General features: G+C 46.1%; 1 protein-coding gene across 2 annotated transcripts; it reads right to left on the bottom strand.

Annotated features, from left to right (window-relative positions):
- Positions 1–6,254: 6,254 nt before the first annotated feature.
- Aldh3a2 (aldehyde dehydrogenase 3 family member A2) lies at positions 6,255–24,150 on the bottom strand. 2 transcript variants are annotated; one of them, XM_075992291.1, is made up of 11 exons: positions 23,843–24,150; positions 22,087–22,318; positions 21,291–21,376; positions 19,213–19,421; positions 17,080–17,197; positions 15,908–16,049; positions 14,695–14,861; positions 12,035–12,134; positions 10,768–11,003; positions 9,830–9,942; positions 6,255–7,752 (listed from the first exon to the last, which is right to left on the bottom strand). In XM_075992291.1, exons 1-10 carry the CDS (start codon positions 23,993–23,995, stop codon positions 9,859–9,861), a joined length of 1,527 nt encoding a protein of 508 aa, XP_075848406.1. In that variant the 5' UTR covers positions 23,996–24,150; the 3' UTR covers positions 6,255–7,752; positions 9,830–9,858. The 2 variants fall into 2 exon arrangements, with proteins under 2 accessions (XP_075848406.1, XP_075848407.1); XM_075992292.1 differs by lacking the exon at positions 9,830–9,942 and having other exon boundaries at positions 23,843–24,129.
- Between the last annotated feature and the right edge of the window lie 2,373 nt (positions 24,151–26,523).

Here is a 26,523-nt window from a genome sequence, read left to right as displayed (position 1 = left end):
CCTCTCTTATCCCCTCTTACTTAGTCTTCTTTCTTCCAGACTGAAACTGGCTAAGCAACGAGTTGTTTCGTTGTTATGAGCATTCCATGGTGTCCGATTGCCTTGCCTGTCATCAGGGGTCACAGGCTACCTGTGTGTGGAAGAGCAGAGATGGCTGTGGGGCAAGAGAGGACCTTGCTGGACAAAACAAGAAGGCAAGGGGGTTGCTTTCCCAAGAGGGGTCACTTCTGTTCACGGGGATGCTACAAAGGAACAGTGGACAGTGGAGTTCCAGCAGGGAGCAGTTAGCACCACAGGGCAGCAGTTCTTCCAGCACCAACGTAGGGTTTTGCATGGACCCACGCTCTGCTCCTGTTTGTTCTGGGCCTGCGCGCAGGCTACCCAGCTCTTTGAGAAATGGGAGTTACTGTAGTAGTGATCACAGCCAGGTACAAGAGACCTGTAGCTTTTGCCCATTTTGTCTGCATCCTGTAAATCTCCAGGTGAAAGCCAACAGGAATCTGGCTGAGGGACCTAAAGGGGTGGGAGTCGGGGTGGGGAGAGAAACACCACGCCATATGCTGCTCCAGCTATGACCAGCAGGGGGCAGGCAGCCAGTCAATTTTTAACGGGAAAAATGAGCATCTCTATGGGTCTGTGTTCAGACACATAGTCCCGCTTCGTAGATGATTTTGAAGAAATGACCTCCAGCGGGAAACCGGCAGCTGACTTCATGTCCAAAAGCTTACAGAAACATCCTCTCCCTAGGTTGCCTTGTTCATAGATTATGTACATGTCATTTGGCTGTTTTTAAAGTATATATAAGCTATGGGGTCCTATGAGTGTTTTATTTTGTTTTACAAACTACACAACACTCTATATTCCAGCTTCCTAGTCATAAGGCTGGGGAGGTCTGCCCCTGGGCCCTGCCTTCTGGCCCCTGCATCTGGAAACCACAACTCTGCGTTTTAATGTCAGAGATCCACAGGGTCTGGCAAAGCTCCTCTTCAAAAGAGGGGCCAGGAGGACCTAGACTCCCTCCCGCCCAGCTCCAGCCTGAGGCATGGCCAGCTCCAGAGCATCTTCACTTCCTGTTTTCTGGGAACTTCATGATTCCCCTGAATTCTGGCTCTGCTTTTTGTTCCCTATCTGCTGCTGGCAGAAGCCACTGGCCTGCAGTGAATTTCTGTAGTGTGAGGGTGGCTGCTCGGGCCAGAAATGAAGTTCTGGTTCTCACCTGTACAAACTGGAGCTTTGAAAACACGCGCAGGGCTGAGGATATAGCTCACAGGTCGAGGTGGTTTAGCACACTCACCACTCTGGGTGGATCTCCTCAGTACAGGAGCAGGACCTCTTGCTGGGCCAAGGACCTCACAAACAAAAGTCTGCTTTTTAAGATTCATTTTATTCTTAAGTATGTATATGTCTGTGCATGTGCGTGTGTGTGCCCACAGAGGCGAGGAGGACACCAGACCCTCTGGAACTGGAGTCCCAAGCAGTTGTGTGTTGCTAGAGTGCGGGCGCAGGGAACTGAACTTGGGTCCTCTGCAAGAGTGTCTTTAAAATATGAGCCTAGTCTCTTCATATGATTAAAAAGCCTCCCATAAGGATAACTCCAGGACTTACCTAGCATCTTAGATATATCCAGAATATCCAGGACTGAAAATGAAGTATGTGAGGTGTGGGGTGGGGTGTAGCTGGGTGGCGGACGACTTGCCTAGCATGCAAAAGGCCCCAGGTGCCCACAAGCTATGCAGTAACATTCTTACGGAACACCTTCCTGATCTTTTGTGATAATTTCCTTAAGAAATCATCTGCACTACTGGGGGCAGTCTCTTGATTGCTGTACTGATTCTTCTCCACCAGCAAAACCTCACTAGCATGTGTCATTTACTAATGTTTTGTTTACTCTTACTACAATGCTCCCAGTTGTGAATAAGTTGCTCTGACGTGTATTTCTCTTATTGCTTACAAAATTAAAATTGTTTTTATGTGTTGATGGAAATTTCCTTTTGAGAGTGGTCTGTGTCCTTCACTATCTTGGGTATCTTGAACTTGCCCCCCTCATTATAATTCTCATTTAACAATATAATTCTTTACCACATACATTGAAGACAATTTCTGGTTTGCTAGTTCCCTTCTGATCTTTTGACACATCAAAGGGATCTTTGTTTTGTCTGGGCTCATGCCTCTCCTTCTACTCACACCAACAAAGTGCACAACCTCACGGCTGTGGGTGGGAACGGTGGGGAAGCAGACTGGCAGGACCCTCAAGGAGATGTCCCTCCATCACTACCAAGGCCACTCGGGGTGCTCATGGCGGTCCTGTGGAGCTGATGATATGGGTCACAGGTATTCAGGTGAACATTACAATGTGTGTTTCCGTGCTGTGTCCTGGGTAGAGTCTGTGATTTGTTGGGCCATGGAGGTCCTTGCGCTCACAGACAACGCTACGTAAACCAGTAGTGTTAACATGTGGGGTTGTCTCTTCAAAGGGGAGATATAGAACCTGTTTCCCAAGAGACTGGGAATGGTTAATAGCCCAGGTGACCTCTACACTATCTGCCTGACTGAGACCACACAGACCCTCCCGGCTTAGGATAACACATGTAGTCTATCTATAGGACCAGTCTTCAGGGAAGAAGTGACATGTGCCTTGAGAAGAGTTTGGAGGCGATTATGCCTCCTAGTGCATAGGGGATTGTGTTACACCAGGAAACTTTTATCCAAGTTGTACTGCACTTACATATGAACTAAAATAAACTGCCCAGTGTCGCTCTGGATGTTTGAAGCGACACTGTCTGCTGAGTCAAGATGAACTAGACTTTCTTCTTCATTCACACGAATGGCCCTCTACTTTACCCTCCTACCCTGGTGTTTGTAGAGACCTCCAGTGTTTGGTGGCCCTCCCCAGGGTAGATGGCCTCGTCCAGGCAGTTGAAGGACTAAGAGGGAAAGGATGGTTCACACCTTCCCCTTTGCAAGGTGAGAGAAGCTTCCTCCTGCTTGGTGGTCTTGGAAGACATTCATTGTTCTCCTAGCTCACAGAGCCACGCCACTGGCTTTCCAGGGCTCCTGGACTCTGGCGTGGAGCGGGGGCTGTAGAAGTTGGTAAATGCCAGCTTCTGGATTTACACGGGCCAGATTTCAACCATGATGGCTCTACAGACGATTCTTTTCTCAACTTGAGTATGCACATAAGTGTAGCCATGTACCCACTGGGTTCTTCACTCTCAGCCCAGGGTGTCAGAGGCTCCACAAGGTTTCCACACTGCATCACACGGTAGCTTTGCGTGGGGTATTCCGTCCAGCCAAAGACCGGTGTACGCAACCATGGATGTGACTGCAAGGCTGAACTGGGATGGTCGGCAGGCTAGGGGTGGTCAATGTGTTGGTAGCATTCATGATAGTTTCTATCAAGTTTTGACTATCTTAAGATTTTTATTTATATTATTTAACCATTTCATGAGTGTAAATAATGTGCTTTGGCCATTTCCTCCCCATTATCTTCTCTCATCCCTCCTACTCCTGTTGAGCCCCCCCCTTCCCAACAAGCCTACCCCCTATTTTCCTACTTTCTGGCTGACTTTCTGTCTGTGACCCCTGAGTTGGATCAGCGTTGCCTGCGTGCTCAGGGTGGGGGTAATTTACTGGAGCACTTCCCATGACTGCACCAATGAGGAAAATGTCCTCCCTTCTCCAGCAACGTTAACCACCAAGAGCTGACCTGTACAGTCAGCTCCACCTTAGTCTAAAATTTTTCCAAATATAAGTCATTAATAGTCTCTTCTTTTGCCGTTAATTTGGTATCTGCAAAGTTAACGAGTACAGTCCGTATTCTGGGGTTTCTGGCTGATCCAGCAGAGGCAGGTCTACTCTGGGACCCAGTGCTGTACAATTAGACTCCGAGCTCACCGACACCTGTAACTCCATGGTGACACTGTCTTACGGAGACCTTAACCGCATGCCCTTCAACCTCCCATCTGGAGTTCTCTAGCAGGAAGCTGGCAGAAAAGAGACTGCAAAATGTCCTGAGCCTGCCCAAGCTTGGTAGTCTACACCCCATCCATACCACCCAGACAAAAGGCCAGTGTTATTGCTCTCTTTGGGGCCTAGGCAACAATGGTTTTGTCTATTTCATGGAAACCACTAGAGTGGACTGCTCTCTCCCAATACATGTTCCCTTCAGACTAAGCTAATAGGGTCTTCTCAAATAGGACATTGGGAGCTGGGACTCGGAAACACCCTATTACAATCACTGTAGTATCTTATGCAACAAGCAAAGCAAGGTCTTTCTGTATAAACCAATGCGAAATCTGACTGCCACTAGCAATGTCAGTGAATAGTACTCACACAGTGCTGGACACAGGGAATGCTAAAATGTGCCCAACTGTTTTGAAAACATTTTATAATATAAAAGTTCGACATGTGTTTTCTACAGTAAGGTATATATATATTCCCAGTTATTCCCAGTACCTATGCAGAAATGGAAGCTTAGCTTGCCCAAGACAGAGCCATCTATCTATCTATCTATCTATCTATCTATCTATCTATCTATCTATCTATCTATCTATCATCTATCAATTTCTTTATTTTTTCAAGACAGGGTTTCTCTGTGTAGCCCGGGCTGTCTTAGAACTCACTCTGTAGACCTAGCTGGCCTCAAACTCAGGGATCTGCCTGCTTCTGCCTCCTGAGTGCTAGGATTAAAGGTGTGTACCACCACCATCCATTAAATTTTATATAAAAACTGTTATATATTTTGATCATATTCTTTCCCTTTCGCAAGTCCTCCCACTTCACTACCCACCTAACTTCACCTTTTTTTCTTTCTCTCTAAAACAAAAATAAAAACAAGAAACCAATAAAAACAATAAAAAAATCCTAGAAAATAAACAGACCCTCGCCCAAACAGTAAGACAAAAAAAATACCAAATAAAAAGTACACCAAAAACCATGGAGTTCACTTTGTGGCAGCCAGCTGCTTTTGGGCACAGGGCTTGCCCTGGAGTGCGGCTGATATACCCAATGACACTCTTTTGGAGAAAATGAGCTTTCCCTTTCCCAGCAGATACCAACTGCAAATAGTTTCTTGGTCAGGGGTGGGACTCTGCCCACCTCTCCTCAGTGCTGGGACTGTGTCTGCTTTGAACCTGTGCAGGTCTTGTACATGCTGTCAGCTCTGAGTTCATATATGCGTCAGTCCTGTTGTGTCTGAAGATGCTGTTCCGCCAGGCGCTTTCTCCAGTGAGGGGCTGAGGACAGAGAGCAGACACACAGCCCAGCCAGAGCAGCTGACCATACCTGGACTCCACGCTGTCTGGTCTGAAGCTTTTCCCTGCTCCCTGCACTGTGGGGTTTACTGTTTGCTTCTGCAGTGTCTAGAACAGCTCCTCCAGAATTAACTCCTGTGGCAGCAGGTGTAACGGGGATGCTGGGGGACAGGAGTGCCCTAGGGGGAGCATCAGCCCACAGGGTGGGTGACTGTCAACAGAGTCCTCTAGACACTACGGGAGATGGGAAACAAATCCATCCCCAACAGACACGTGCGTTCCACTCACATGAGCTCAAGCGCAGGTGGACCCTGGATACTTTATGTGGCATCGGCTAGTGCCGCTTTCAGAGATCTCAACTGCACAGTGACGATTATGCTGTGGTCAAACTGGCTTTTCCTTCTCTGACTCAGACTGCGCTTTGGAATATCAGCCTATCAGAAGAGTGAGAATCCAGGAACGGCTAGTCTTCCTCAAGAGCAGAAAAGATTTTAAGTAAAATAGAATTTCAAAGCACTGGTAACATTCGTGTTTTTCTGGGCACAGCGTGCCGATCTTCGTGGAGCTGTGAGAAGGGCCAGCAAGCCCTAGCTAGGTGGCACTGGGGACCCTGCTGGCCACAGGCCCTTCTTCCCTCCTCATCTCACTGGGCTCAGACTGAGAAGCATTTGCTCTGCCTTTCAGCAGTGAAATGGTGTGAACCAGAGCAGCAAAGCCCAGCTTGTCCGGTCACACACACTGCCACGGATGGCACATGACAGGGATTCAAATTCTTGGTTGCTGTGGGCCTGTGATTGGTGAGCAGCTCCAGGCGCAATGGTGAGACATGGCACGGCGGCCTTCATCCGCACTCAGGGAACAGATTGCAGAGTCTGAGAACCATGATGCCCACAGTTAGCACTACCATCTGTGGGGCTACAGTGAAAAATGGATTCGTAGGGAAACTTTGTAATCAAGGAATTTTATCTCCATAGCTGAGGTTGAAAATAACACTCACAATAATTTATGAAAAACATTTATTTTGAAGATTAGTATAGTATGTAAGTATTCTAGTCTAACTAGAAGTTATGATTTATAATTTAACATAATAGTAAGAGCAAATTCTACATTGGAATTTTGTGCAAAATATTTTCTGATTAGTCTATGACAATTGTCACGTAAGCAACTACTTGCTAAATAGGACAATGTTTTTTGTTTTGATGCCTCATCCTTTTGTAGAGACGACACCCTTCAGACAGCTTCAGTGATGGAGCAGGTTATTCAGCAAAGATGGCTGTACAGTCAATAAAGCAAGCTACATTCTCATCGAGTGGGATCAAGTCTTAATCTAGATCCCAGGAAGGCAGCGGGAGCCCTGCAGCTTGGGGTTGGGGTGCAGCCAGGCCTGAGCAGAGAGCTGAGCTCCACACTGATCTCTCTTGCCACTTCCCTGCTTGGCCACATCGGGATCTGACTGAGAACAATGCCCCACGTGCACGGGAGCTCTTCTTATCGTCCCATCCCTTCAGTGTGTCCCACTAGCTCACAGCATTCTCCCACAGTCTCTGTCCCATGCCTTCCGAAGCCTCGAATCCTAACATCCCCCTTTCAGGACAGGAGCTGGACCACACTTTAAGATCTGTAGGCTAAGTTTATTCAGAAAGGGATCCCTCTAAAATTTAAAAAGTGAAGTTTCCTTCATTGTGCTATGAAAACAAGAAAAATTTGTCCTTGAAGATCTATGTGACATTCAACTTTAGGATCTCGAAGGGTCTTTATGGATAATGAAGCCTATGTAGCCTAGGCTGGTCCCAAACTCCTGGGCTCAGGGATCTTCTAACCTTGGCCTCTGGAACAGCTGTGACTACAAGATGTTCTCACTGGCATTCACAAAGAAAGCACTTCTTCCTGACAAGAGGCTCGGTGTAGCCCATGTCATCATAAAGGCACTGTGGACAGTCACGACAGACTGTCACAAACACACACACTTTAGGTGATGAGCAACGAACAAGAAAGGACGTTTAAATGGAGAGCCAGTTCCTGAAGGTTCTCTGCACAGTGGATGAGGTGGACATACCCACTTCCCCAGTTTAGGACCTCAACCCCTAACACGAGCTGGGAAGACCTCTCCAGACAGCTGGCAAGCCTGGGCCGAGGTGACCTGGAGAGCTTTGCTGAGGCCTGAGAGCAGAAGACACAGGAGTGGGAAGTGCTATGAACTGAAGCAAAGAAGCGATGGGACAACTACCGTTCTCCCTGACACTGCCCACGGAGCTGGGACTTTACACGGCACGTTCTCGCCCAGCACAGTCTATGTCCTCCCAGTACCTTCACTGCTGACAAATGCTGGAAGTTGGCTCAAACAGTGAGTTTCGTTAGCAGTAAGTGACAACGGCTTAGGTTTGATTGCAGTACATCTGTAATTTCCTGGTTTGGGTACAATTTTAAAGGTATTGGTTTGTCAAGCATTTAGTAGAGGAACGATTCAGTAGTGGTTACGAGGAAGTCATTACAGATATTCCTGGAGAGAGGAGAAAGGGGTTCATGTTATTCTGCTATGAGAAAAGCCTTAGAACATAAGTCTGGGGGCACTGAGACTCTCACAAACACTTTCTTTCTTAAGAGATTCCAAATTCAAAATAGAAAAGCTGCGTGACCCTAAGAAGCCACAGTTCGGTTTCAACTGAAAATACAGTATCATGCTTTTCCTCATTAATAACAACAAGACAAGGGAGCAGACTGTATACTGTCCAAAACCAAGAGCTAAAAGCAGAGCCACGTACCCAAAGCCATGTAGCAGGAGACCCAGGGATGGCATGAAATCTAGAGACTGCGAGCTTGTTCCTAAAGTCCAAGAGCAGTGATGCAGCTGATCCAGCCTAAGCTGAGGAGAGCCGCAGCAACCTCCAGAAGACAGTGCACTGACCTGTGATTTCTCCACCTTCTAAAACTCTGACCAGGGGACAGAGGTGGTTAAGAGCACTTGCTGCTCTTACTGAAGACTAGGGTTCAGTTCCCAGCACCCACAATGACATTTAACTCCAGTTCCAGGGGATCTGACACCCTCTTTTGGTCTCTGTGGGTACCAGGAACACATGCAGGAAAGCACTCATACATATAAAACAAAAATACAGAAATCTAAAAGACCCAGGCCAGCCTAACACTTCCTGTAGCCTACAGGTTTTGATGGAACTTTCCTTTGTGGACTTTATTCTAAATTCACTCGAACTCCAATAAATTAGCAAAACGACATAAAAACATCTGATAATGTAAGTAAACAACGAAGTGCAAAAAACGTCACTTAATGCAAAGGTCTGTAATTATAACAGACTCCTCAAGTGTGCAGGAGGACAAAGGTCTGTACCTATAACAGACTCCTAGATGTACAGGTGGAGACAAGCAACGGTCTGTCTCAAAAGACCGGTCACATAAGTGCTGAGAAAGCACGGGACATGCGCCATTGACCCAGCCTGCCCATCACGCGGCACGGCACGATCACTACGTGTCTTTCAAAAGAAGTTCATTTTGCTTGGTGGTACAGCTCAGGTGTCGTGCTTACTGAGCATGTACAAAAATGTCCTTACAAAAACAGCCTTCAAAAATGTTTTCAGAGACCCAAATGAGCAATGCAATCTACATTCTGAATCACTGTTTGAATTAAAATGAGATTTGATACAAAGAGGACAAAAGGTCAGGGAAGAGCACAAGGAGGCAGCAAGGAGCCAAAGCCAGATCTTTGCCTGAGCCCACACTGGCTAAAGAAGCCATGAACGTACTGCCAATAGCAATGAGACGGGAGAAGTTGAAAGTGGCCTGGGAAATCGCAAACTCCTCGCACTCTGCAGAGAAGATTCAAGTAAAAGCTCAAGGAGAGGCTTTGCCAAAATCTCAAGTCAATAACCAAGCCGAGGATCAAGCCCACGTGCCCTCGTTCCCACCAAAGACCTGGCTAAGGAAGACCTGTCTGCCAAACCCCTGTGTGGTGAGTGTGGTGCCCTAGGTGCGCCTTCCTGGGGACAAGGCAAGTCTGGTCCTCATGTCACCCAGAGGTTGAGAAAGTCTACCCCAACCAAAAATATGCACACTAGGCTAAGGGACCAATGTCAAATGAAAAACACTATTGACCAGAGACCCAAGCCTTCTCCAACCAAATCTTCAGTCTCAGAAAGATGTATAAGAGGAAAAAAACCCTGAATTGCACTGTAAATTCCTAAACTGTAGAGTTTTATTTTTAATTAAAATGAAACAATTCTGAGACTTTTAAAAAATATTCTCCAATTATGAAATAAAAAGTTAACTGTCTAAATGGTGACTTGGACTGGAATTGCTGGCATGCCCTCCTGAACCGACAGAGGGACAGCGTAGCTCAATATGCGGCTACTCACTTTTAAAAAGGCCACAGATTTCACCAGGCCCAGCCCAGAGGTCTGCTCCTCTACCAGTACCCCTCCCCATCCCTTTAAAATGATGCCTAAACTGAATTTAAGTAAAACATCCTTTGTCAGTAAGTCTAAACCTTCAGCTGTAGAAACAGCTAAATCCAAACAGAACCCAACCTGGCCCACCTCACACACAGAAAGAAAACAGGAAGCTCCTACCTCACTCTCAACAGACAGCTGAGATCTGATCATGAGTGTTTACTGGGCCAGCGCAGTCTGTGAACTGCCAGAGAAGCCAACAGGGCATTCCCCCTCGACAGAGCTTGGTATTTCTGAGAAAACCCAAATGATTTCAAATGCAGCTGTTATCATCAGTCCACCAGTGCGGTGCTAGTGAGATGAACGACTTTCACATTTAACCAAGATACACCATAGATAAACATGGCGTTTCCACTAGATGCTTCCGTCTCTCATCCACACCCACTCTTCATAGACATTGTCATACTTCTTGGTCAGCTGTCTGAGGAAACCCTCCCCCATCCCATCTTGACACCCATCCCATGAAGGATGATTCCCTCCTCCATCCCGGACACGCACAGGCTGCCCAGAGGAGGCTATCTCAAGCGCCTTTTTGCAAACCTCTATGATGACCTGTGGCCCAAGACAAACTTTCTCTGGCAATCCACTTTGGAGGAAAAATATGCCTAATAAAAATGATGCCCCTTGTCTATTTCCTTCCATTATTGTCATTTTTAATGCCATGATGACTTCATGCATATTCAAGAACAAACTGAAGCAGATAGTGAGGAGCAATATCCAAGGGAGCAGAGGGCTGAGCAGCTCTGGAGCCTTCTAGCAAGCTCTTTGGTAGTTTAGATTCTTAAAAACGTCAGTAAACTCCTACAATAATTTCGGTAAACTCCTACAATAATTTTGACTTTGCAGTCCATTCAGACTTGGTCAGAAGTATTGAACTTTGACTCAGCAGCAAAAAAACAGTTAAGACAGGAAGTAAATAACTGTGTTTACAAAAACAGGTAGCTAGCCAGCAGGCAGGAACATTAGAAGCTGATGGAGTGTCTCGACAGACAGACTCATATAGCTACAAGCAGCCCACAGACAGGAAGAAGGGACAGGAAGGAGGGACAGGGACTCACCTTGATGAACACGGCCGCAACCACAGCCAAGCACGTGACCAGCAGCGTCAGCAGCCCTGCTCTGTTGAACTTTTTCAGCAGCAAGAACTTGGCCCAGCCGAGCTTGGACTGGCTGTTGGGAGGGTACCTGAGCTTATTGGCACTCTCTCCCTTTAATCCTTTTAATAAGCAGGGGCGCTGATGAGAAAAGGTGTCAAAACTATATTTCCCATGATAAGCCCCCATTCCGCTGGCACCTGAAACAAATGGAACAGATGAAACAATTTCAGTGTAGTTGCTTCCCATTTCCACGCTGACGGTGAAAGCCTGAGCGTGCTGCTTGGGGTGTAGAAACCCAACATATTTGCTTTTTTTTTCCTTAAAAATCTCTTCCCAAGTTGGTCCCCTAGCACAATCATCCGCCCTCTCAGCCTGGATACTTTCCATGAGCAGGGACAGGATCTGCAGCCCTTCTAGGCTGTGCTGTCCTTTATGTCAGAAATGTGCTGAGAGTTTCAGTGAGCTCTGTGGGGGTCACCTGCCCCAGCCCTGCAGTGGTCTGTGCCTCCAACCCAGTTTTCAGACAGGAAAAGAGAGTTTACGGAACTAGCTGATCTGCCTGAAGTCACATGTCTGTTAAAGGAGGAAACTAAAATATGAACCCAGATTAGCATGATGCTAAACGCTTTTTCTATCAGTCCACATGGCCTTATTTATCCTTCTCTCACTTGCTTCCTCTAAGTCCTTGAAGAGCAACCAAGAACAGGGCAACAAGGCTGCACAGACAGGTAAGAACAGCAAGTAAACCAAGAACAGGGTAACAAGGCTGCACAGACAGGTAACAATAACAAGTAAAACCCTGCCTTCCTGGAAGTCATGCCTGCGCAATTCACAATGCATACAACAGACTGGCGAAATGTCCTGTGAGTGGCGACATGTACAATGCAATGACAGAAGGCAGAATGACTGGAAGCCAGGGGACAGCTGGAGGAGGTCAGGCCACAGCTGACTTAACTGTTTTGATGGAAGGGGTCACTTCAGAAGGCAAGATTGATTCATTGGGAAGACAATGAAGCCAGAGAGAAAACACCACGACAGTGAGGGAGGAGAGAAGAGGGCCAGCTATAGCCACGACCATGGCAGGAAGGACCCAGCAGAAAGGGGCAGATCGTGTCCACAATGCTTCCCCAAGAACAAAATGCCTTTGGTCCAACCTCTGGAGAACAGGGGACCCAGCCTGACGGCAGAAGTCACAGCAGTAGACTAGCCACTGGACGGTCGTACTTACCCACACCTCCAAAGGGCAAAGAATTGACAGTGAAGTGCATGATGACATCATTGCCTGTGACCCCACCGCTGGAGGTTTCCTCGATCACCCGTTTGATGAGCTGAGGAACAGACCAAAGGCACCCAGGTCAGAGCTAATGTCCTGTCACCCCCGTGTGCTTGAGTGTACTCCCTGTGGGCTCTACGGACATGCATCCTGGCTTTGTGTGCTGGTGCAAGTATTTAAGTTTGTGGAGACATAAAATTCATGCCAAAAATTACTAAAAATACTGTATAAAATTACCTTCAGACTTTGTGTATATTGCCTCGTGAAACACAGAAAATGCTTAAACTTGGGTCCCAACTCCAAGGCAGCTCATTTATAGGCAAATATTCTAAAATCTAAAAACTATCTGCAGTCAAGCTGGGTGGAAGATAGCACATACTTGAATCTCTGCATTTGAGAAACTGGAGCAGGCAGAGTATGAGTTTAAGGTCAGCCTAGGATACACAGTGATATTGCCTTTAAAAAATCTGAAATATTAAACACTTCTGGTCCCCAGTATATCAGTGTGTAGATCAAGAGGGGTGGCCCTGAACCTTTGGGTCTGTTTCCAAGATCTATACTCCAAAGCAGTACCAACAAGAGACAGTTTAGAAATTACTACTTCTCTCAAGGTGGTACTGGCCAGAAGCCTTCTGCCCTGCTAAATAGCTTTTATAGTACCAGGAGGTGCAACACATGCTGCTGTGGGGAGGGGTGGAGGGAATCTACCCAGCTATGAATGCTGTGAACTGCAATAATGACAAGATATGCTTGTTGGTGTAATAGTGGCATGGATGTTATGGGGGTACCAACCACTTTCTGTAGGAGGAAATATGCCTACTATCAATCTGACCAAGAATTCATGGCTGGGGAGCTCAGAGGCCTTAATGATGAATATACTACTAGTATCTTGTTAAACGGCCTTAGTATCAAACCTCTATGTTTGCAATTTCTATATCCATAGGTTAATACACTCCTCAGACCTCATTAGAGGTTTCTTTGTGCAGTGGACAGCAGTTAGCATGTAAACTCTCAACTGGTCAAAGTGAAGGGAGTAATTGCCTACAGCATGCTCCGTCTCAGATGGAACATTTCCATCACACTCCTCCCTCCGAGGCTGAGGATTGGCAGGAGGGAGAGAAAAGACTAAAGAGTCAGAAGATGGGAGGGAGAAAACAGTCTTCAGAAAGACTGCCATGCTCCTGGACTCGAGCCAGCTATAGGCGACCACAGATGGCAAACCAGTCACTACTCCGGCCTGGACAGGAGAGGGACTCATGAGCCCTACACCGATGAAGAGACACTGGCAGTTCGACAGCTCCTGGGAGAGGGAGTCAGTTTCCTTACAGGCATGCCCTTCATATCTCAACCATGCTCTAGCGGATGACCCCACACCCTTGAGTAAGCAGGAAATTAGAATTAGGGCAAGACTGGGGAATGACCATGATCAAAATACATTGTACACACACATCAAAGTCTTGCGGTAAATAAAAATAGTATATTAAAATTATTATTTCTCAGCTGGGTGGTGATGGCGCATGCCTCTAATGCCAGCACTTGGGAGGCAGAGGCAGGAAGATCTTTGAGTTTAAGGCCAGCCTGGTCTACAGAGTGAGTTCTAGAATAGCCAGGGCTATACAGAGAAACCCTGTCTTAAAAAACAAAATAACAAAAAGGTTACTTCTCAATCCCTGATCTAAATTATAACATATGATTGACAGGTATGAAATGCAAAAAAATGTTAGAATTATTCTATTTTTGAGGAAGTAAATAGCTAGTTGGCCTAAGATCAGAAAAGCCTCAATGACACTGAGCTAATAAACAAACATCATTTCACTTAGGTACTAAGAAGCCTTGGGAACTCAGGGTGGATGTTGAATGGGCCTGCAGTGACCACAGGGAAAGAGCTGCCGACCCATCTGCACGCAGCCAGTGGGCCTTACTGAACCATACACACTCCTCTCATTTCGACTGCCTGGAGCTCTGTCAACTTCACAGTGCTGCCAGCTCCTGAAGCCACCACGTGACTACAGCACCTCATCATCAGGAATTGCACATGGCACCGGGCCAATGACCTCTGCACACCGACTGGTCCCTTCTTCCTCTTTCTCATTTTCATCTTTCCAGATGGACCCTGAACCTATTTGTCCACGTGGAGCCATGATCTGCTAAGAGCTGCAAGTCACCTAGTGACACAAAGGACAGGCACACAGAAAGAGGCTGCAGAGCTGCTACCCTTTGGGAGCCTGAAGTCCAAGTTCTCACGACTATCTTTACGATGTGCCAGAGGTCTCTGACTTCCCCAGCCCCACCTGAGTGGCTATGACGGCCATTTGAATCACAGGGGCAGTCTCTATGGATTCAGGCCACAAAAAGCACTACATGCTAGTACATGGAAGAGTTCTCATTATTCAGGAGGTGTTTGTTATTCAAAAGCCTGTGACATTCGTCCCTGTGAACTCAGCTCTAACTCCAGGGAGGAAGGGAAGGGGTACAGTGATAACCAAGGCTCCATTACCCAAGAAATTAAGCTATGAATGCAGCCGGTCAACTTCAATATATAAACGAGCCATCTATTCTTTACGGCGATAAAGAAATCTGGCTCCTGAGAATGAACTATTCTCTACAAAGCTTACCTTATTGTTATGAGAAAACACGTAGAGGGCCAGGGGCTTTTCACGATCATTTATGAAACTAATGGCTTCATCTACATTTTTCACAGACACTATTGGGAGAATTGGTCCAAAAATTTCTTCCTGCATCACCTTGGAATTAGGATCAACATCAGTAAGTACAGTTGGAGCTAAAAAATAAAATAAAAGAACACGAATGGTCAAGTTGAAGACAGAAGAAAAAGCAACAGTCTCATCTTCTCTCCATTTCCTGGGACAGCGCCCATGAGGCACTCCTACTGGTTTGTCCTCTCTCAGTGCGCCAGACTTAGCTTTGGTTCACAGCAACCTTTCCTCCCCCCAAAATCTGCTTCCAAACTCACTGTCAAACTCAGGGAGAAGTTCTACCTAGACCAAGCTAATCTCAACAGTTCTTCCTTCGTTTTGTCTTTGACTGGCTTAGAAATGGGTCACACTGCCACCTAGGAGAAGGGAAGAGCAGCAAGACAAAAGAATTGGGATTTCTGATTTGTTTTGTTGAACAATTACTGAAACATCCAACCAAGGAGAATTTCTATGAATTCTTAATTATTTGCATTCTTTTATGTTTTTTTTTTTTTTTTTTCCAAATATTTTATTATTTATTACGTATACAATATTCTCTTTGTGTGTATGCCTGCAAGCCAGAAGACTCCATTACAGATGGTTGTGAGCCACCATGTGGTTGCTGGGAATTGAACTCAGGACCTTTGGAAGAGCAGGCAATGCTCTTAACCTCTGAGCCATCTCTCCAGCCCTCTTTTATGTTTTTTAAACAACTGATGAAAAAATAAAAGTAAATTAATTTTGGGAGCAGTTTCTTTTTTTTTAAAAGATTTATTTATTTATTATGTAGTGTTCTGTCTGCATTTCTGCTACCTGCCAGAAGAGGGAGCCAGATCTCACTACAGATGGCGGATGCTTTATCACAGCAACAGAAAATTAAGATACTGTGGTACACACACACACACACACACACACACACACACACTAATAAATAATTCTATTTATTAATTTATTTATTTATTAAGTATTTATTTATTTACTTAGTATTTATTTATTTATTAAGTATTAAAGGTGCGTGCGTACATAAACTAAAAAATAGTATACGGAAAAGCAATATTTAGTTTATGTAAGATCAGTAAATGTTAGTAAAAATGTCGAACTATCTTCCCACAGGAAGGGCGAATTTCCTTACCAATGTAGCGTGTGACCTCATCAGTCTCCCCGCCAAAAGCTATTTTCTGTCCTTCAAGCAAACCTTGTAACCTTTTAAAGTGACGAAGATTGATGATCCTTTCATAATCGGGAGACTCTTTTATATTTTCCCCATAAAAGTCCTATTGAAAGCAACAGGAGTCACTTAAATGTCAGAAAACCCACACTTCAATTCCTTTCTGGTGCTCAATTAACAGAAAATGATCTCAGCAAGGTGGCTTACTAGTCTCCGTACCACTGAACTCAGTATCCCTGGTCAAACACGCTCTGACAATGAAAATCCCACATCTCTTCAAGCCTTAGCTTATTACCAGACACGGTCTTCCTTAGTTCCTTTATGTACCCTAAATGATGGAGAACCTGCTCCAGCAACAGTTCTCAACCTGTGGGCCACAACCCCTTCACAAGGGTCAAATATCAGATGGTCTGCATATCAGAGATTTATATTATGATTCGTAGCAGCAGCAAAATCACAGATGAAGTAGTAATGAAAATAATTTTATGGTTGGCGGTCACCACAACCCGTGGAACTGTATTACAGGGTTGTGGCGTTAGGAAGGCTGGGGACCGCTGCTCTACAGGGTACACTTTAAGCAGGTATTTACTTCACGCCTTCAAACTATTGGTCATCTGGCCCTCTACACACACAACAACTGATAACCTTCTCCAGTGAGAACCAGTATGCCACCATATGCCAAGGGCTCTCTTCAAGTAATTTGGAAATATTCTCTCAAAACCACAGAAAACATTTTGATTTTTAAATATATGCCTCAACTAATCAACAAATCAACTACACCATTTAAGTGGACTTAACATCAACTTGGCCTTGTTCCCACAAATGCAGAGTGTGTGGGTTTTTTGTTTTATTGTTTTTTTGAGATAGGGTTTCTCTGTAGCTTTGGACCCTGTCCTGGAACTAGCTCTCGTAGACCAGGCTGGTCTTGAACTCACAGAGATCCGCCTGCCTCTGCCTCCTGAGTGCTGGGATTAAAGGTGTGCGCCACCACCGCCCTGCTGTGTGGTGTTTTAATTAGCCAGGTGGTTCAGTCACATATGTTTCTGGGATTGTCTGGGTTGGGTAAAAGTGAACAGAGATGCTGTCAGAAAGCACTCTGACTTTCATCAGTGAGACCAGAACTGCAGAACACAGACCTTCACCGTCTCCTTAATCTTCTGTACGATCTGATCCTGGAGCGAGGCTTCGCAGAGGACGTAGTCTGGAGCTATGCAGGTTTGACCACAGTTCATGTACTTTCCCCAGGTTAGGCGTCTGGGGAGAAAAAACAAAACCCAAACCAGAATACCTATGCAATTCAGTCATCTTTTCATTGTCACTTTGTTTCCCAATGTATTAGGCACTTTGCATATTGCTATGATAAAACATCTGGCAACAGCAACTGAAGAAAGGAAGGGGTGATTTTGGCTCACAGTTGAAGGGCGCTACATTGTGGAGGAAGGAGGTCATGGCAGCAGGACCACGACACTGTGGTCACATGGCACCACAGCCAGGGAGGAGAGAGCAACCAATACTTATGCTCAGTTTACCTTTTTTTTTTTCACCCACAACTCAGGTTTAGGTTGGGTCTTCCCACCTCACTTAACCTAATCTAGACAAATCCTCACAGACACGTCTACAGAGTTGTTTCCATAGTGCTTCTAAATGCCATCAAGTTGATGACAAGGATTAACCAACCATCATGCCAAACATATGGTTTTGTATATTTAGTTAGTAATTGTCAAAAACAAAAGAAATGAAAACTCTGAACTGTAGATCATCTAGTTAGAACTAGTTAGTTGTAGATCATGAACTTAGAATGTATTTCCAGATTTCTTTTTGATTTAGGGTGTGTGAGAGTGCACATATAAGCATGCATGCCACAGTGTGTAGGGGGAGGCAGAAGACATTGTTTGGGGATTTTGGGAGTTGGTCCTTTCTGCCTTGCTCAGGTGGGGCCTCTCTTCTGTGTGCTCACTGCATACTCAAGCCCTCCCTCCCATCTACTCAGACTCTGGCTGGTTTTTTGTTTGTTTGTTTGTTTGTTTTGGTTTTGGTTTTTCAAAACAGGGTTTCACTGTGTAACCTTGTCTGTCCTAGAACTCACTACGTAGACCAGGAAACTCACAGAGATCCATTTGCCTCTGCCTCCCAAGTGCTGGGATTAAAGGCATGCGCCACCACCTCCCAACTAGAATCTGACTTTTTAAAAACACAGGTTCCAGGCATCAAACTCAGACTGCCAGATTTGTGCATCAAGTACTTTTACCACTGAACCACGCCACCAGCCTTTAGCGCACATTTTCAACCGAGGTAAAAGATTCTAAATAGCAAGAAAATTCTCAGAGCCGGCCTGATAAACAGTACAAGCTATGAAGACACAGCCTGCAGAGAATGGGCACAGCCTCCCAACACTCCATCCTTTCTGAGCCAGCCAAAGGTCACTCGATGCCAAGCATACAATTCAGACTCCGGCTCTCCCAGACTGTAGTTCTGTTGACAGGCTGTGCAGGTGTAAAGGGGGCACAACCAACATCCTCTACCATGCTCCCTTGTGTGGACCCTTCCCCTTCCTACATACAGACAAAGCTCACAACCTCAAGCATTCATCTCTGCTCTCTTTTTCTGGAAGTCACGCTCTATTTAAAGAGGCCAAGCAGCAAGGCTGACCCACCTCCCCAGTACCAGCTCTGAAACCACACTACCCGGAGCATACTTGTTTCCTACTCGTCAAACCTATCTTAGTATAGAGAAAAACTCTTGTTTTCTGTTTCCCAGCTGCAAAATGCTATTAAAATATCTCTCATACTGTCTTGTGAACAAAGGATCTCAGCTACGAAGTGAACACGACACCCTTTCAAATGAGCGTTTTTATTCATACACACAACCCTTTGGATTATCATTTTTCAACTGGCAAGAGATTAAGATTTCTTGCCACAGGCTCAGGGCGTAGCTTAATGTGGCTCACAGGCTTACCATAATTTGATCCCAACACTGGAAAAGAAAAAAAGAGCAACCCTGGGAAAATTTCTCTCCAAGTTTATCCATAAGAATATTTCCACACTTCCTGAGGAAGACTACACGCTAGCAGGACCTATGTGTGGCTCCCTATTCCAGCAGTGACATCAGAAGATGATTTGAGAGGCTCTGGCTGCTCCTGGGCACACCAGCCACTAAAGTTGATGAACCTTGAAGCCGTAAGTCATGAGGTTCACGTGTAAAGAAAGACAGCCATTAGAAAAAACTTCCATCTGCTGGAGGAAACCTCAGGAAAACAAAGCCAGCCTCACCTGCAAGCGACATCCAGATCACAGTCTCTGTCAATGTAGCATGGGCTTTTCCCACCGAGTTCCAGGGTCACAGGGGTCAGATGCTTGGCAGCAGCTTCCATGACAATCTTTCCCACCGCGGTGTTGCCTGTGTAGAGAATGTGATCGAACCGCTGCTTCAGGAGCTCTGTGGTCTCCGCAACACCACCATTAACAACCGCATACAGGTCCTCAAAGAAAGAGAAACAGATTCTTGCACTGTCCAATTAATCTTAAGGCCTCATGTCAGCAATTCTTCAACACTGATAAGGTGTGGTCAGGAAAACCAAAAGATCAAGATCATCTCCTGCAAGGGACAGATCAGGAGGTGACCCAAGACAGAGGGAGGATGACGGATCTGCTGGTGACCAGGAACAATCAACCTACACAAGCCTCAGAGTCCAATATTTCCTCCATGAGCTTGGCAACGAGAGCACAAAGGAGAGCAAACAGTTGGATTCCACGGGGAAATGTGCAAGATGTGGGGAGGGGATGGTGAGGTTCTTTTGCTGCTGTTCTGTTGTGTTTTGCACAGTGCTGGGGATCCAACCCAGAGCCTTGTACACATTAGGCCAGTGCTCTACCTCCTGAGCTGCATCTCCAGCCCTGCAGTTCATGTCTTAATCCCAATGTTCTCTCTCTGCCCAGTACAAAGTACAGCAGGGCTAAGCCCAAGGTACCTAAGTCTATATCTGCCCAATGAACAGGACCCAGAGCATCACTGCTGAGGGCACTTGCTTTTGAAGTAGATCTGGACTGAATCGAGGCTCTCCACTTGCTGGCATCTGTGACTTTAGGCAAGCTGCCAAACCTTAGGCAATCTCTGAACTTGTTACCGGGAAAAGTCTCATAACATCTGTACAACGCCCATCATAGGCGCTGTGCTGCCTTTAGGTGGCTACTTAGAAAATACTTTTAACAATAACAGCAAGGGCAGAAAGTAGTGGCTGAGAAGAAGTGGCAAGGAAACGGTGAGGTGCGTGCGAGCGCCTAATCTGTACAATGGATAAGCGGGTGTGTCAACCTCTGGTCAGCAATTGATCTCTTGCTCCTTAGAAGGCTAATTAGTTCCTGGTCACTTTACAGTTCAACTGACTCACGTACTTTAAATTTTAATTTTTCTGTGCTTTAATCCACAGGTAAGTTAATCCACCAGACAACTGAAGCGGGTACATTATCATCCTCCCCATTTGGACCATCAACTATTAAAGAATTTACACCTGGGAGGGACAAATCGAGACCTTAATCCTCTACCTTCTGGTTCCAAGTCCTACTGAATCCGTGACACTTACTCTCTTCCATTTAGACTGGATAACCAAGCTATTAGAACCAATTGTTCTGAGAGCTATGATGACAGTGGTAAGACAATAAAGAACTAAATTACTCTAAGAGCTACAGCTGGTCACGGGGACACTGCAAATCAAGAAACATAATACTAATTGGGTGTTTTAAAGCTGCCTTTTGATGAAAGTTAAATGAATAATCTCCCCTGCAAAACTGCATGTGGAACCCAGCAGCCACAAAGCAATCAACTTCCTCTCTAGAGGTCACAGGAACTTCTGGATCTGATCCCCTACCGAAAAGCTGAGTCTCACGCTCCCTAGTCAGCCTTCGATGCTCTTCAGGGCCTATACGCTAGTTAACTCAGAGTGCTGGTTCGGGAAGGCACTTTCTTCCAGCCACAAGCATGCTTTTAAAAAGCAAGTGTACTCATGGAATAGCACACATGATGTTCTGTTAGGAAAACGGAGAGTGACAGAAACATGCTAGCCTCTCATCAAGTTCACTACATGAGTGATGTCTAAAATCGTATCCTTGGAAGTGCCAGATGGTAGAAAAGAGACACGTATGAAGCCACAGCCTCAACACTCTGTGCAATCATAGTTGCTGGGTCATTCTACAGTGAATTTTGCAACCTGGCTTCCTTTATTGAACCAACTGTTGGAGACTTAAGGAAGCCCCGCTGATCTGCAGCCAGCAATGACATCACTAGCAGAAGAGTCAAATCTGTGTTTTCCACCATAAACAGATGGGTTGAAGATGGACAGAGATATTCTTACCTGGTCTAAATACTGAGGGAGGAGTTTAGCCAAGAGTTTAGCCGTGTTTTCACTTAGTTCTGAAGGCTTAACAATCGCAGCATTTCCTGAATAAAGTGGAGAGCAGAACATCATCATCCAATATTAGGGTAACTTTAACAGCTACCAAAGCAACACTCATGCAGGGCACAGGCTGGTTCATGTATTTCTGCAGCTCTTAAGTCCGTCCTGCCTCACATCGCGTGTCCTCTTTTTTTCGTGTCTTCCTTCCCAAGCACTAACCTGTTGGCTCTCACATCCCCAGGCCACTGACAACAGTCTCTCTAGCTTCCCACACTCCCCAGATTTCTATCTCTTTTTCTGCACTTCTACCATGGTTCTCTCTCTGCCCTAGAATCACTGAGCAAACAGGTTATATCAACCAGAGCTTTCAAAGTAAGAAATCAATCTGCTGAGATTTACTGTACACTTGAGCTAACATTACACCATTATTCGAATAAAGAAACTGGTCAAATCAAACTAAATGCTTTTTTTCCCTGAAGGCAAAGCCATCAACAAGAATCACATTAGAATATGGACGCCTGACTCTGAGATCTTGGGACTACTACCTCAGATGTCTTTGACTCTTAGATTCACCCCCTAAATACTTCAGCATTCGTAAGTACAAGATACCTATGAATGCTTAGTAAGTTGCTGGTGTCAGCCAAGGCAAACCACCAAAGCAAATGTATTTAACTAGACACCATCCTTAACTTACAACCAACATGATACAGTTAGACCCTTGAGACAGGAACAAAGCCATCAGCGGGCACCAGACCTGCAGCGATGGCTCCCACCAGAGGCTGCATGATAAGAACAAAAGGGTAGTTCCAAGCTCCGATAATCAATACGACTCCCAGAGGCTCTGGCTGAACATAGGCCTCATCCAACATGGTAAGCAGATTCTTCTTAGCTGGTTTAGCAGAAGCCAATTCAGGAAGATTTGCGAGCATAAAATCAATTTCCCCAAGGATGGTAATGACTTCATGGCTGTAGGCATTGAGTTTGCTCTGGAAAAGAAAACCAGTCACTCTTACACAAGAGTACAGTATAGTTGGCCAAGGACAGGGTCCTCGACCTGTGCTCACGACCCACACAGGTGCCACACATCAGCTAATCTGCATATCAGATATTTACATTATGATTTGTAACAGTAGCAAAATTCCTTTTATGAAGTAACAGTGAAAACAATTTTATGGTTGGGTCACCACAACATGAGGAACTGTACTGAAAGGCCGCAGCATGAGGAGGGTGAAGAACCACTGGCTTAGGGTGTCCCATGGCTCAGACCCAGTGTATCTGCAGTGACAACCGGTGTTACTAGACACCCCCTCCCCAGTTTGCTATCAGATTTTTTCTAGCCCTCCAAGTTCTCAATAAGACACACCCTGGATACTCTTCCTGGCTCTTCATCTCTAAGATAGCCAATGCCTCTGAAAAGAAATTATCTCTTTCAACAACGCCTCCCTGATTGATAGCAGCCTTCCTCAGTCACGATTTCAGTACCATGGCAAGTCTGCTTTTGAGCTGTTTCTTAATACTTCATCCTTAGCACACTGGTTTGTAACCATGTTCCCACTTTATCTATATATGTTCTACTTCACAGCCTGGTTTAAAATTCTTCAGTAGCCCTATGTATGTACAAACACACACAAAATAGCTGACGCTTGCAGAACGGCTGGCTCATGGGCTTTAATATTCATTATCTTATCTTTGTTTACCACCACAGCTGCTCTTTACCAAAGTACTCTGAAGGAAGGCTTGTAGCTACTACTCTCATTACTACTATAGCAGTTACCACTTTTTGCAATAGTCTTTGGGGAAGGGTGGATTATAAATCTAAAAATAAAGGTCATACTATGCCTGGAATACAGATAGAAAGTAAAAAGAAAAAATATTACTAGAGAGTACAGGAGAATATAGTTATACCTCCAACACTACTTAAAACCTTGGTATTCAAAGCTTGCTTCTAAAGAGGCCATGTGATATCGCCTGGGACCTCATTAGAAATCTCAGACACCGTCTCAGACGGACTGAATCAAGATTTGTATTTTAAAAGTCCTCGGAGTGATTGTCAGTGTACTAGCGTTTTAGCAACACATATCTAATGATGCACAAAGTCATGAAGGAAAATATGAGTGTTGAAGATTACTTAAAAAACAATATTGTCTACAAGAAGAACCTATTAAAGAAAAAGCTAAGAAATAAGACAGCGAGTGAAATATCTGAACTTTACCAAGCGAACAAACTACTGACACTCAGAATACCCAGAGAGTTAAGAGCACACTGTAAGGAAAGAGCCTATAAATGCCGTAGAAACGGGCACGCCTATAAAGAGCATTCGCAGAAGAGAAACTGCGAGCATCAGGTAAAGCAAACACTTCAACGTGTGTAAACACAACGTTCAGGGCTCTAAGCAGAGCTGGAGTCCGGAGTACCTCTGCTCCCTTTCCACTGCTGGATAAACAAAACAACGTGCTACAGCACGGGAATAAGGGCTCGCGCCCGGTCCCTCCCTCCCCGCGGACGCTCACCTTGTTCAGGTCCGCCGCGATGGCTGCCAAGATGTCCTCCTCGCGCTCCTGCACCATCCTCCGCAGGGCCTCGAGTTGCTGCTGTCGGAAGCGTAGCGGCCGCGATCGGCCGGACCGGAACGCCTGGCGAAGCCGCTGGACCTGACGCTCCATGGCCGGGCTGCTGAGAACGCGGAGCGGGGTAGGTGTGGCCGCACAGTCCCGGCGACGCGCGGACTGCACCCGGGCTCACCCTGGCCACCCGCCTACCGGCCCAGACCAGGCCTCCAGGTAAGCCAGCCCCACAGTTCCGCCGCTAACGACGCGATGCGCGCTCATTGGCCGGGCAGCCGCACGTGACTGCGAGGCCCCGCCCCCTACCGCTATCAGGGCCGCTGGACCCTGGTCCGCCGGCACCCGGAGAGGGCGAGCGTCTTGTGGCCGACGGACGCGCGGAAGGAGGGCTCTGGCCTCAGAGAAGGGCGGAACGACCTCTCGGAGGAGGAACTGAGGCCCCGGGGGCGTGCTCGCCAGGCCGGTAGCGGACTCCTTTCGCGCCCCCCTCCCCCGGGCGTCTCAAACTCAGAGGTAAAGTCTCGGGCCGGATGCGAAGGTGGAGCAAGCCAGGCGGCCGGCCTGGGTGACGCGACGCAGCGAAGATGGATCCAGTGTACACACGCCAGCTTTGTCATCGCTGGCTTTTAATTCTCCAGTGTTTCTGTTCCCCTTTCTGGCAGAACTGCTTCAGAAAGGGAACCCGCACCCAGGTTTCCCCAAATTTCCTCTCCGGACTGATTAGCAATGGTGGACATCCGGACCCGTCTGGAGCTGCACAGCAGTGGTGGCCATTTAGGGTTGTCCTTCCCATCTTCTGGAATGACTAAATGTTGTTCTCTGTTTAGATTTAGAATGGGCGCCTTCCTTACCGTTAAATTCATTAGAACTTTTGATTTATTCTCCACCAAACATACTTCCTTCAGTGTTCCCCATCTCTTTAACCTTAACTTCAGAATAGATGTTGAATCCAATAATTAATGGTTCAAACCATAATATATATCTGTCAAGTTGGGCATAGGTCCCAGCCCCTAGCATCTATCCCAACCCCCCAGGCCTGGTCTGGACTCCAAATCCCAGCAGGCCAGGTCCTGACCCCTCCCTGGGAATGGGGTCAGGACCACTCCCCAGAGTATTTAAGTGATCTCCCAAAACAGAAACACTTGGTCTCCCTTTCTTCCTCCCCGGGGTCACATTTCCCGGGCTTCCCGGTTCCCCCTCGGAGCCACCCAAGAGTGCAGAACTCCCATTAAACCTGGATATTTCTTAATTCGGCTTGTTTTGATTTGGCTCGATTGGGAGTTTTTGCGTAGGCAGGGAGCTCGTGTTAGGAAATATTCCTAACAATATCTACTCTATCTATCTATCTATCTATCTAGCTATCTAGCTATCTAGCTAGCTATCTAGCTATGTATCTAGCTATCTATAGGTATCTATGTATCTATGTATCTATCTATGTATCTATCTATGTATCTATCTATGTATCTATCTATCTATCTATCTATCTATCTACAGCGTCCTAATAGACTCCCTGCTTGATTGCTTAGATAATGTTACTTCTTAATCCTACACTACTCTGTACTTCAGGGGCCCATAGGAGGTTCTCCTCCCTTCTCAACCTCTCAGGAAGTCCTACCGGAAGGAAGGACCACCAGGAAAATCAAAATTTCTGTTTCTCTTTGTATTCAGTAGTGTGGCACATGCTGGCATGTCTGTGGTGGAAGGGGAGATAAGTGTATTCCTGCCTCCAGGAGTGATGAGATGCAGCTGAGAACCTTTCAATCTGTTTCTGGTCTTTGATACCTCCCAGTTCTTCCTTCTGCTGGTGTTTACTCCCGCCTGTGTGAAGTAACTGGGTTGGTTTCTCTCTCCTGACTGCAAAGTTTTGCCATTTCCTGTTCCTCACTGAGCTATCATTCAGAACATATGCAGACCTCTATTAGCTCCCTGATCAAATCTCTCCAGCGGGTTCCTGTCACACTGAGAATAAAATTCAAAGTCCACGCCATCCTCTGTAAGCCCTATATGTCCTGCCCTCTGGGTGTGCCTCTTCTCACCCACGCACTCAGTTCAAGCCAGAGTGGCTTCCTTGCTGCTCACTGAGCACTTGAGCACATTCCCTTCCAGGTGGATTTTGGCACTCCGCATCCTCTGCGTCCTTTGTCTGGAGTGCCCAGCTAGCTTTCTCAATCATGTGGCTTTCACAATAGCCTGTGAGTTATCTGAGGCCCTTCTTGGTGAAGCAAGACAATTGGCAAGGCCACCCCACTGTCTCCAGACCTCTGCTTTGCCCTCACTTCAAAACAAACAGCAAAACATTCAGTTTGGAGGTTTCCTGGGACTGCAGCTGAGAAAGTGTAGGAGGAGCAAACAGATCAGTAGCCTCCGCACACACAACCCAGTATTACCTGTCTGTAGCAAGCCACAGTCCAAGGTCAGTATCTAGTTCTGTGTTGCAATATTGAAAATAGCTCAAAGTTCATCACAGGAGAATGCTTGGTTACCTTTTTTTTTTTATTTGATCAGAGAGTGACCTTTTAAACTCTTGAGTGCCCAACCACTGAAAGATGAGTCTTCACTGTCTCTTAAATATGTTCTATGTTGGAGAAGCCAATTGTCTCAGGGTTTCTATTGCTATGGTAAAGCAC

The sequence above is a fragment of the Microtus pennsylvanicus genome, chromosome 11, assembly GCF_037038515.1.
Source record: "Microtus pennsylvanicus isolate mMicPen1 chromosome 11, mMicPen1.hap1, whole genome shotgun sequence".
NCBI lineage: Eukaryota > Metazoa > Chordata > Mammalia > Rodentia > Cricetidae > Microtus > Microtus pennsylvanicus.
Note: the sequence above shows the minus strand (reverse complement) of the source record. Positions and strands in the feature narration are given on the sequence as shown.